At 43.7% G+C, this 12995-nt stretch overlaps 1 protein-coding gene across 5 annotated transcripts in view; it reads right to left on the reverse strand.

Annotated features, from left to right (window-relative positions):
* Positions 1-798: 798 nt before the first annotated feature.
* Positions 799-12995, reverse strand: part of LOC135284888 (excitatory amino acid transporter 4-like) — a 52030-nt gene continuing 39833 nt past the window's right edge. For 3 of the 5 annotated variants that reach the window (XM_064396680.1, XM_064396679.1, XM_064396678.1), the window contains 6 exons: positions 12239-12281; positions 11370-11710; positions 8933-9166; positions 7708-7902; positions 7144-7278; positions 5520-5754 (listed from right to left, as the gene is read on the reverse strand). In XM_064396680.1, the coding sequence (XP_064252750.1) occupies positions 5556-5754; positions 7144-7278; positions 7708-7902; positions 8933-9166; positions 11370-11710; positions 12239-12281 (1147 nt within the window). In that variant the 3' untranslated portion in view covers positions 5520-5555. Of the gene's footprint in view, positions 2764-3438; positions 3466-5519; positions 5755-7143; positions 7279-7707; positions 7903-8932; positions 9167-11369; positions 11711-12238; positions 12282-12995 lie in introns of those variants that run through there. The other 2 variants (XM_064396682.1, XM_064396681.1) reach the window with 2 other exon arrangements.

Consider the following 12995-nt stretch of genomic DNA (forward strand, 5'->3'; position numbering starts at 1 on the left):
GATAATCCCAATCATAATCTGGTTAACAACATGGGTAAACACCAGAGCTAAAAGCTATAAACTGAATTCTGAAATTCCCAAAAGAATACTGGTTTGCATTGTTGGAAAATGAGGCATCTACTTGTTTGTGCTCTGTTAATCTTGTGTGGAAAGCAGGAAATCACAAATGGCGAGGCTTGGTGTGTACTGCTTTGTAGGAACATGTGAACATGTGGATGCAATGTGATATAGAGAGTGCCTTTTGTGATATCTGTACATGTCTGCTAACAGAAACTGAGCCAGCGAGCTCCGACCCCCTTTCCCCTTGGCACAGGAGGAGGGGGTAGCGCCGGTGCCGGCGACCTCCAACCCCCTTTCCCCTTGGCGCGCGTCAGGAGCGGCCGCTCCCCGCCTCAGCCACCGGCAGGCAGAGGGTAGCAGTTTGGCCACAAGCTGAGGTCCCGTACCGACAGAAGTGTGGACCCACGTCAAAGAATCAAGGTAAAGTAAGAAGGAAGGACCCCTTGTTTGTGTTTCCAAACTGTCTTTATTCTTCTCCATGACGGGAATGGCACACGTGCTGCAGTGTCGCAGTTTGAAGGGGAGTCAGAGGCAAAAGGGCGCAAAACAGAGAAAAACAGCAGCTTTTAAGGAGGGGGGGCTGTCTCCCAGGAGGAGACAGCCTAACAACAAATCAAGGGGTAGACAGGAGGGTTATGGGGGGGATAAACGTAAACATAAAACCAATAGGAAAGGGGAAAGGAAGAGTGCATAACAATGAGTGAAAGGAAATAACTGACAATGAAGCTTCTAGATAAATGGGTGTAGCAAATAATGACAGACAAGCTGCAGGGGCAGGGCTTGGAGGATGGACAGGTAAGGATCTAGAATGGTGAAAGGGGGGAAGACAGATGGTAAACAACTTTAGGGAGAGACTATTAGGAAAGCTGAACAGGGGGAATAGGAACAAACCATTACATTTTAAACAATTTCTTAAACAAATAAAATTCAAAACATCCACCGCCACAGGAAATAAGAAAGTATAATACATCATGCGAAAAGTCATGTCTCTGACTTTGGAAGGTCACATTACTGAGGAAAAATAATAGAAAAAAAATCATGGAAAAGTATTTTGGAAAAAAATCCCTTTATTTTTCAAATATGGAAACTATTGACTGAAAATAACAGCATGAAGAAAAAGCCCTCAGGAATTAACAGAGTCAAATTGCACGAATGCCACGAACACACTGTACAGTACTGATTTCCAGTTCTTCTTTGGGCAGAGCAGAAAAACATAAAATTTCAGGTCAGCTTTCATGGGCAGCTCTGACTCCTGGAACAATGTGCAACATACATAAAGTGACAAGTGGCCTAACTGAAAATCCATATTCTTCCTGGATTTTCTCTCTTCAAATTAGTATTGAAGAGGTATGTCCTTATCCAAGAGCTACTTGTGTATTTAACATTGACATAGCTCTCTGTTTCATCCCATCTGTAACGATTAGGAAGAGATCTGTTTGCAGATAGGAGAAACTTAGAAAGTTTCTCCAAGTAGAAGCAGCAGGACTGCAGTAAAGACTGCATAAGCTCACAAATATCTGGTAATTTTAAAATACAGTGGATAAAATTATAAAAACCCTTTCAATTATCCAGTTTTGAAGGCTGAGTTAGTACAAGGTCAGCACTGGATTTGGAAGAAGTACAAATACTTTAGTATTCTTGACTGAGTTCTGAAAGCTTGGCCTTTGCCAAGACTGATGCAGTGTGGATGGGGGTCTTTGGGATGTGTACAGACAAGGACACAGTAGAGAGTTTTTTCTATACATTGAGAAGTTCTCATTTCATCACCAGAAGGTACAAGTCTAAATTGGCATGCATTGAGCTCCTTTCTCGGAAATCTGGCTTTGAAAGACTCATTTCTGGAATGATGTAGAACAGCCTCAGGGTTGGTTTTTTTTTAAGTACAGGGTTAAATGAGTAAATCAAGGTGGGCACCAAAATGAAATAAGCAGCTTTACACATAGTGAGACTGTAATATTTGCTTTTCTTCTTGGATTAATAACAAAAAAATTGACTCTATGTATACATATGCTTGCACACATGCACCTCTTTCATATATATGTATAGATATATATGTAAGTATATGCAAATTTATGACAATATTTTGATGTTCAGGTACTGTAAACAGATAATCCCAATCATAATCTGGTTAACAACATGGGTAAACACCAGAGCTAAAAGCTATAAACTGAATTCTGAAATTCCCAAAAGAATACTGGTTTGCATTGTTGGAAAATGAGGCATCTACTTGTTTGTGCTCTGTTAATCTTGTGTGGAAAGCAGGAAATCACAAATGGCGAGGCTTGGTGTGTACTGCTTTGTGGGAACATGTGAACATGTGGATGCAATGTGGTATAGAGAGTCCCTTTTGTGATATCTGTACATGTCTGCTAACAGGAACTGAAAACAGATTAGACTCCTGTTGAGTTTTATTAAAGTACCATTAGAATCCTTTCAGATAGCTTTTAGAAATGATTGGGTTGGAAAGACCCTTTGCGATATCTCTAAGCCAGAAAGCACGTGCATATATTATAAAGCCAGAAGGGACCCTTGTGACTGTCTAGTCTGTGTAACCCAAGCCATAGGACTTCCCAGAATTCATTCCCATTTGAGCTAGAATCCAATCCAATAATCTTCCGATTCATCCTTCAGTTTGCCCTTTTTATACCGGAAGTCACTTCAGGATTAGAATTCAATGTTTTCTTGAAAAGTTGGACAAGTAGTCTGAAAAAAAAAAAAAAAGAAAGAAAACCAAGAAGCAGTTCAATATGGACAACTTGAAATTACTATACTTCAGTAGTAATAATCAACTGCACAAACACAAGCTGGGAAATTTCTTGATAGGCAGCAGTCCTGTTTAATATGATGTGGGAATTGTCATGTATTACCACTGGACTAGGGTCAATGCTATCATGCGGTTATTAAAAAATAAAGCACTTCATTGGGTTTTATAAGCAGGTCTGTTCTTTATGAAGGTTTAGACTCATCAGCTGAGCAGTGTTATTGATAAGCTAGTGCTGTCTTAGGTCACTATAGATACAAGCTGATACAGTGTATCTGAAAACTCTTTGATTAAGATCCAGTCCTCAGATAGAGCCATCTCATCAAAGCAAGAGTCTAACCTTGCTAGGAGTTAGGATAATATGAACAGACTTGAGTTTGCTGTATGTATGCATCAGGGGCAGTTATCCTGATCAGCCGATGCATAGCCTGCTAACAACCATGGTAACATGAGTCCAAGGTCTAAATCTTAATGTACAGGAAATATTCTTTCCTCAGTGCTCAGTAATAATAAATCTTTAGTTGTATTGTTGTGTCAAGTTTTAGTCATTCCACTTAAAGAAAGATGTGGAACAGCAAGGAGAATGTCCAGAGGAGAGGAACATGAATGATTATTACCTGTGATATATACGGGATCTGTTTAGTCTAGAAAGGAGAAGAGCAGACATTATAAAAGTATTCAAACAAGATAAAAAAAGTGCTACAAAGAGAAGGACAATCATTTGTTGTCCAGCTCACTTGTCTCCTGCTAGAGTAGATCTCTTGTCAAAATAAGCAACCTGCCTTCCACAGTCAGCAAACAACTTGCTGCCTTACAGTCTGGAGCTAGCCACTGCTAAACAGAACTACCACACACATCTAGTTACCCTGTTCATCTACCAGTCTTACATGAAAGAGATGCATTTGCGCATTAATCTCAGGTTCCAAATAATTGTCCAGGCCATAAAAATAGAATACTCTGACTTCAGGACGTAGCAGCACCAATATATAACCCTGGAGTTTCTGAACGACTAAAAAGAGCCTCATGATCTGGCCTTGAACATTTCAAGAAATGTGTTTGAGGAAACTTTGTTAGTGCTGGTGATGGCAGCATGGGGAGGTGTGCAGTTGTGATTGGCAAAGTTGGCTCCAGCAATGCCTCTGAGGTGTTCCTTCCATGATGTGCACCTCTGAGTGTATGGTTATGGCTAGGGATGAAAAACATCAATGTGTAAAGCCAGGGTAGACGGGTGTAAGTGACATAGGGGGTTGGGAATAATGAGCATATCTCAAGTGAAACCGGCCAGTTTAGATAGTACCTTGATGGGTCAGGAGGGTGCTCACTGCTATTCCTGCTCTTAGCCATTGTTAAAAGCAGGACAGCTACAATGCAGCAGCCCCAACACTGTGGATCCTTAACATCTTCCTGGTTAAGTTATAGACATTAATTTTTCTGGATGTTCATGGACCTGTTATGGATGTTATGGAACAAGTCCTAGTGGTCCTCTTCACTGGTATGAGAGGTACCAGCTGTATTCCTGGCCATGCCAAGGAAAGGGGAGAGAGCATGGATGAAGCAGGTCCCTACTTCTATCTTTAGACTCTGAGATGTTATGGATGTAATTTGGGCTTATGTCCAAGTGTGTTAAACAGAAGCTGAATTCCATTTGGTAGGAATCGAAAAACATATCCTGAATTTTTAAGTCTGGGATTTGGGCAACCTGTGCAAGCTCTAAGAAGTGATTTGTCTCTGCCTATAAAAGCTAAGGATCTGTAAAAAGACAGAGGTGTTTGAAAGCACATTCTAGAGCAACGTGACTGAGGGGAAGTAACTTCTGAAAATACGCAGAGATGAGCACAGGAATAATTTCCTTAGCAATCCTGTGATGAGGAGTGAAACTGTTTTCTGAGCAAATCTTGCATGGAAGGGAGTCATTCCTGGATGTACCACCAGCTGCTCAGATGGGCAAATTGTTCTTAAACTTTGTGTTTCCCCTCCTGGTTTCAGCAGGATGAGAAGAGCTTGCTAAAGAGAAATTAAGTTAACTGGGTTTTGGCAGAGCTTGGTAGAGGGGAGAGCTATTTCAAGACTGAATAATGGATATAATAATTTTTTAACTGTTTGCTTCTTTCACAATCCTTTAGGATCTTCCACTAATGGGAAGCCTATTGATCCCTATTGGTGCTACCAGCCTGTAGCTGTAGCATGATCCTGCTGTATGATCCCACATTCCTTCAGGAAGTGGGTGACTCTAGTATCTGCAACAAAACAGGTTGCCAGTGGAGTTCTCAGGAAGCATCAAGTGCATATCTGTGCAAACACAGGACTGTGAGCAAGGAGGTAAATGCTAAAAGCTTGTTTGGATGAAGGTACTAACCAAGTGAAGACTTTGCAGCTGTATCTTGCAGGACAGAATTACAGCAACATTTTGGTGCCAGTCCACAGATTCAACTCACCTGGCTACTTAGTTCAGAAATAAAGGAGCTCCTAGTCCATCTCCTTCACTAGGTCTTCCTTACTCAGGTCTAACTATTGGGCCTCATAAGAATGACTAAATCAGGCTTTCTTTGCACTTTAATTTTCTCCTCTTTAATGACAGTCAGAGAGAAATAAGGGAGCAACAGGATTAGAGAAGACTGCATGTGGCAGAGGTGATAGAAAAGTGAGCGTCTTGCACAATGGATCTTTCTCTGTCCTCCACTCTGGACTTCTGTTTCACTTTTTACAGCATTAATCTGCACTCTGCTGCCCGATTTCACAGTGCTGTCTCCCTCCTGGAGTGCCTGTGGGTGTCATTCTGTGGGCAAACCAGGTGGGAGAGCTGTTCTTTGTCCTGTATCCCAGAATTACCAAGTTCGCAGTCTTGCGCATCCAGCTCATGCCGGGAGAGATGCTCCACAATGCCAGCCCCGAGAGAATCCCCCAGGACGTTTGTAGTTGTTCTAAGACGGTCCCTGAAAAATCAGAGAGAAAAACAAAATAGAGTTTCATAGTAGCAGCTAACGGGATGAAGATTATTTCAAGAAACATCATCAGTGAAATTTTTTCTACTTTCTAAGTCATTCTAAAAATGGATACTTCAACACTGGCAGGAAAATTACTCCCAGAGATCCTTCCTTGATTGACATCCTTGAGCTCAAGCTTCACATTCATTCCTGTTTTATTGCATTCCCAATTTATTACTGAAAAATTTTACATTTGACACAAATTAAGATGAAGGTTGTGTTTATACATGGACACTGTCTTTTCCAAAAACCTTGCACATCTGTTTCATGTAAGTTGCATTTGGTTTTAAAAAAAGTGCTGAAATTCTGGTGCAATCCTGTGACAGCACTTTTGTGGATGCAGATTTCCTCTGCATGGACAGCATGCAGTAAGACAAGGCACCAGATATTTTGTGCAAAATAGCACATCTAGAAGACCCTTTGCAATGAGACATTCTCCACAACCACAACAGTATGTCAGAGCTGCTGAAGCTGTCACCAGTCCAGTGTCCCATCAGATCCTTCAGTAGTAACAGCAGAGCCTGACTGAAAGAATCTACGCTGAGTAAGCACAAGAAGTAACCTGGCTTATTAGGAAGCAGGGCTCTTCCCAGCCAAGTGTGTTCTTATGCACAATCCACAGGAGAAGTGAAGGTTTTCCACAAAACTGTTTCCAACTGGTCAGCCATGGCTGGGAGCAGAGTTTGGCTGCTTTGGCTACAAACCAACAATACAAGATACAGAAGAGTAGAGGAGAACACTGACAGTGTATCCATCTGTCAGGATTTTGGTGTTTGAGAAGACAAAGAGGTGGGACTGTGCACAAATGCATTCTTCAATATGGTTCCTAAGAGCACCCCTATAAAATCACTTGTCCCAAGTGATTTTATTTAAAAGGGAAAGAAAACTGAAATGTAGCAGTGTGGCTGACTACTTGCACCCATGTAAACACTCTTCAACTTTGTGCAGCCCAGTGTCATCCCTCTTTCAGTGTTTGGTAACCCAAAACTATCATTCTGTAGTGTGGATTTGCTTATTATTGGCACAGCTTTTCCCTATGACTCTGCAAACAATTTCTGGATGCATTTTAAATAAAGCAAATGGACGACATTCTGTTTGGTCACCAGGCTGATCAGCAAGTGGCCTCTGATGCCTTGAGTCACTGAAACACATGGCGAAGGCTCCAGCATGGACAGAGAGGGCTACTGTGCAAAGGTCTCAGGGGATACAGGTGTGTTTTAAGCTTAATGGTAGAGGTTAATGAGTGTGCTTTTAGCAGAGACATCAGGAGTACAGATGAGATCTGTAAGCACGGGCAGGAATGCACAGAAGTGCATGCCTGCTGGGCAAGGAACTTACAGAAACCAGTCCACAGCGATGATCAGTGTAATGTCTTCAGTAGGCAGCCCCACTGATGTCAGCACTATAACCATTGTCACCAGTCCTGCCTGGGGAATACCTGCGGCTCCGATGCTGGCTGCCGTGGCAGTGATGCTAGAGAGAATGGGAAAGCAGAGCTATCAGCAAAGGGAAGAAAAGAGCTGGTCGCACTTGCAGAAATGTCAGGAAGTAGCTCAAACTCATAATTGTCTTGGCAGCCTTTTTGCCCTGGTCACCAAGAAGGATGGTGACACATGGGACATCAAAACAATGCCAGGCTGCCCCTGCCAGACACCTCCTCATAAAAGACTGCACACCACAGCTTTTCCTAAGACCTGGACAGGCAAGAAGGGCTCAAGCGGAGCCTCAAACACATAGTGTCCACGTGTGCTTTGACACCTGGATTTATAGTACAACCCTTCTTTCCCATACTATTTTTTCCCTTATTGTCTCTTCTGAGCAAAAGAGGAACCTGATCACACCTCAGATAAGCCAACAAAACTGAAACCCTTTCTGTAGTCCCAAAACTCTTTCAAAAGTCACCTTATTGTGATGATTTGCCCAAAGTCAAGTTCATAGTTGTTGACTTGTGCAATGAAGATGGCTGCAAGGGCCTCGTACAGAGCAGTGCCGTCCATATTAATTGTGGCTCCCACAGGCAGCACAAACCTTGTGATGCGCCTGTCCACACCATTGTTTTCCTCCAGGCACCTGAAGGTTATGGGCAGAGTCGCTGAGCTGAAAGGAATTTACAAAACCACATGAATTGCATATATGCCAACTTTGGAAGAAGGACTAAGCCTGTGCCTGGTTTGTGACCTTACCCGCCTGCTTTTTCACCCTGCCACGTGAGCCAGAGGCCAGAAACTGCTAGAAGAAAGGACAGTCTAAGCAAGGCTTCCTCAGATATGATGCATGCTGCAGTTACATATTCTGACATGGCTTTTCTCAGGAGGTTGGAACAGGGGCTGTATAACCCTGAGGCTGATGATGCTGGTATAACACAAAAAGAAGGAGGATTCAGGGTACATAGGGCAGAGTCTCAAGACCAGAACTCCTTTTCTGCTATTAAAAAAACTTGAGCCCTTTCTCACCCCTCTCAGTCCATTAGACAAGAATGATACGTTTGAGAATATATCTTGCAGAGAAAGCAAAGAACTGTTTCTGAAAGTGAACATAAGCAGGAAAAATGCTGTGTGTTTTGGTTTGAGAATGTATGTGGAAGAGCCTGCTATGTGCTTGCCAGGACACCAAAATAAAAAGAAATATAGCACTTAGTGAAACAACAGTTATCTACCATCCCTTGCTTTGGCTGTGCAACATGGCAGTGTGAGTCATTGAACATACTGGTCTTGATGCTTTGCCCAGGTTTCTGGGAAGTTTAATGACAGCTGCATACAGTCTGTGTGCCTGGGATGTGAAATGTGTGCAAGTACATGTGAGAGGTATGTGCATGTGAAATAAGGCTGTGATTCAGCAGGATATTTGTCCTGAGCTCAGCATTTCAGTGGTAAGCAAAGTCACCCTCATGTTTGGTCAGGAGGAATATGGACCATTCACTGATGGTCAGAGCTGGTCCTGTGAATACGGCTCCTGAGGAGGGCAGTGGGAACCTTCCCACTCCCAAATGAGTTTGGCTGGTTCACTGCAAAAAGCTGTTAGTGCTAGAAATTGTGAGACCACAGTGCTGCATTGAGAGCAATGGAGAGCTGAGATGTAGTATCCTCATAGTATGAGCCCAGACCCCACTCCTACACAGCCATCATACCTGGAGGAGGTGCCCAGGGCTGTGATGAGAGCCTGCAGGAGCCCTGCAATGAACACCCAGGGGTTTCGGTGAGTCACAATGAAGTAGAGCAGAGGCAGGATGCAAAGGGCGTGAATGAGGAGTCCAACAATGACAGTGAGCGTGTACATCCCCAGCTGGCCTCCCATCACTGCTAAGTCATCCATCTCCAGGATTTTGCCCGCAATCAAAAACATGATCCCAACTGGAGCATACCTGTGACAGAAACACAAAGCTGATGGTCAGGACTGGCTCCCATACTTTCACACCAGCTTTAACACATGCTGTCTGGATAAATCCCCAATAAGCCAGCATACCGTAAGTGCTCACTGAGCCTAATCACTGGATTACACTGCTGGCTTCTTTTCTAGAAACCTGGAGAGAGCTGGGACTTGTTCATCACATGGTCAAAAATCAGCTCTTGGTGCATGCCTGGAGACCTCAGCACTCTGCTTTACACACAGCATGGGCAGTTTCCTCCTCTTTTTGGGTTTTCTACATTTCTACAACACTCTTTCTAGCATTGATAAGGAAGGTTATATAGAGAAACCTTCAGAGTCCCTTCCTTTCCTAACAGAGCTTGGGCTGACAGTATTTTTTTTTTTCCTGAGAGGCACAGGAAAGTACAGGAGAAACAGGGAATCAGGGAGTAAAAGCAAGAGTATCCTATAGGCTCTGGGATATCAGCCTTGCTATCTTCAGATGCTCACATTTAGGGATTATGAATATCTAGGGATTCCAGATCTGGTGCAACAAGGACTGGACACACCAACACCTGTGAAAGCAGCCATGGCTTATATAAAATCCCATTTTGAGGTATTCTACTATCTTTTCCATTCCTCGTGTCTTTTTCCCCCCATCCATAACAATGCAGCTGACAAGCAGCACTGAGGATCCACAGAAAAGAAGACATAAGTAAGATATGGAGAGAATAATGGGCACTAATATAATAATCGGACCAAAGAAAATTCCAGCTCCATGGCCACATCTCTCAGGGCTGGGACTCTGCAGCTCAAGAGCTCACATGCACCTCATGCACAAGGCTCAGAGTTCCACATGCCAAACTCCAGCTTAGCCTGGGAGGTTTGGAAAAGTTTCAGGAAAGGATTTAATAAATATTTCATTTCCTCTGACGTTCCTGTTAGAACACATCCTTGGCTGCAACCAGTGATCAGCTCTCCCCAGGAAAAACAAGCTTCTGGGAGATGGTCTGCAGATTGTGGCTACCAGAAGGCATGCACAGACAGTGTCCCAAGTGTAACCAATGTTCTATACATAAACACCCTGCCTTCCTTCATCTAAAGGGAGGTTTAAGGAGGGGTGTTGAAGGTCTCTGGAATAGTGCGCATGTCTACTTGTTCCATGGTGCTCATGCTCTTGCTTCTGTGCCTTCAGGCAAGTCTTACCTGTTCTTAGGAAAGAAAAGCCCCAAATTCTGGTTCAGACATGGAGTAAAAGATCCATGGAGTAAAAGATCCATGGAGTAAAAGGGGGGGTGTGGGGCTTCCCAACATCTCCTATGAGCTCAGGGATATTCTTCCCCTTTGTGCCTTTTTCTGTAAGGCCTGTTCTTCTGTGCTTGGGACTTTGCTTTCAGATACAAGACTGTGACTTATAAGACCAAGGAAAGGAAGTCGGACTGATCTAAAATGGGAGAGGGTGTCAGGCTGACAGATTTCTTCCCTATCAGACATTTGCATGTATTCTGCCAAAGCTGCATCTGTCCTATTTTGCAGTACCTGACAAAAGTTTGAGCCCTAATTGAGTAAAAAGCTTAAAATAACCATTTTTGTTAAAATGATGCCTTCTAGAGTAGACTTGTCTCAGCAATGCCTTGTTTGTCTGCACCATGTGTCATAGGCAGCCTTACACAGAAAGCAATGAGCAGCTGGGCTCCAGAGGAGTCATGATCTGGAAAGGATCTGAAAGGCAGTAACTTTGAGCTGATCCTCTCAGCCCAGCTCAGCTCTCAGAGCTACTGCATTACTGCATACAGCTGCCACCCTGAAAGCAGGAAAGGGGCAAAGGGTTACTGTGATTCATAGCTAAGTTAGACTCCTGGAACACAGCTGGATGGAAAGCTTTTGGTGAGAAACCCCCACACCCTACTCCTGTTGGTAAGGCTAAGAGATCATCCACTCCATCTTTCTGGTCTTCCAAGGATGTTTCCAGAATCCTCAAGAAAAGCAAGTCTTGGTGTACCTGATATTTCTAAGGTAAAAACAAAAAGAACAGGAAATGAAATCTGAACAAATATCCCATCCAGACTTTTCCCTCCAGCTTGATGGAGCCAAAGTAGAGCTATGCCCATCTGCTTTTCCTGTCTTGTGCATGAAATCCTTAAAGCTACCCCACTTCTCATCATGTCAATGGAAACTGCACCTGCAGACCTCCTGCTCCAACCGGCCGTGCTCCTCACCAGATGATAATGGCCACCAGCCTCATGATGGCTTCGTTGAGGCAGTTAAAGAACTCCCGCAGGGGCCGTCCCTTCTGCTTCATGCTGCCGATCATCAAACCGAAGCACATGGAGAACACTACCAGCCCCAGCGCGTTCACCCCATTGGCTGAGCCTGGGATGGGAATGACTTCTTCAAAGGTCAGCACCTCAGAGATGGTTCCCAGGGCATGAGTGACATTCTCCATGATGCTGGTGAAATTCTCAGGCACAGGGATCTGAGTGGTTGCCACACCTGCTGTGGCATTGCTGCTGTGGAGGATGGTTCTGGTGAAGACCCTCGTGCTGTACTGAGTCTTGTACTGAAAAGACAGAGATTATCAAATGCACTCACAGGCTCCAGTTCAGATAATCAGGACACATGCTAGGCTCTTATATGCTTTGCCTGTTCTCAAGGTCCCCAGTTTAGTGCTTTCACCAGAAAGGTCAGAAAGTTCATATAACAGAAGGTCAAAAGAGACCATTAGAGCATCTCATGTCGCTAGGACTGAGATATGCTGACTTCTCTGATAACCCTTTGTGCTGCTTCTAAGGGCACTAGCACTGCAGAAGAGACAGATTCTTGGAGAATCTATTCCATATCACTGCCAGTCCAAGCCTGCAACCCGAGATCATGCAAACCCTTCCTGCCTCTGTGGGATGGGAGGGAGGTTGAAGACCGCATGTACAGACAGTTTGAAAAGCTTGCATGGGAGATGCTATAATACAGACTAACATTTGCAGTGCCTCCTGCAGCAGTCAGACCTGGGGAATAAAGTGCTAGTCTATCCCTCAGAGAAGTAGATAGGACCATGGTCCAGGGTACAAGGTGCAAAGATGAGATTTCATACCTGTTTGAAGCAGGCTTCTACCAGGTTGGGTGGGAACATATTCCTGCAGTAGATAAAAAAAGGAAAGAGTTATTGTCCTGTTGAAGTAGGAAGAAAACGTGGGCTTCCTGGCCAACTTCTTCGTCCTGGAGCAATGTCTGACGTCACAACTTTCACAATGTCCACTTAAGCCCTTTTGGTCTGACTGAGAGAAGAAAGGAATATGCTGATCTGGACCCAGCATCTCTTGCAACTAGTTAGACTTCCACTACATGTTTTCAGACTCCAGAAGGTTATTCAGGTATGTGGAAAGAGATGACACACATACTATCCTGGGATATAGGTACATTGTAAAATCATCATCAAACCCAACTGAGCCTTGAAACAATACCACACTACAATGATTAATACACTGCCTTGCTCTCAGCCTCACCTCCACAGCTGTCGTGAGCTCTCTGTTATCCTGTACCTCAAAAACACGGCTTTATACTGCTTGAGATGATACAACTTTGCAATTCACTGAGTAAGGTCACAGCAAGGGAAGAAAAGGCAATGTCTTGGGACCACTTCCTTGATTTCCTTTTGTCATTGAAGATGGATATATGCAGTAGCCTTTGCCAGGTGAATTTCTGAAAGCTAGGTAGCCCACTGATGGTTTTCATTACTTGTTTTGTTGAGCACACTGTGACCTCTTACATTAATACCTCTGGAGAAGGGCTGGACTCCAGGCCAAGCACTCAGTCTCAGAGTGGCAAAGCCAGTTAGCTAGACTAAGCTA

This window comes from Passer domesticus, chromosome 21 (assembly GCF_036417665.1).
Source record: "Passer domesticus isolate bPasDom1 chromosome 21, bPasDom1.hap1, whole genome shotgun sequence".
Classification (NCBI taxonomy): Eukaryota; Metazoa; Chordata; class Aves; order Passeriformes; family Passeridae; genus Passer; species Passer domesticus.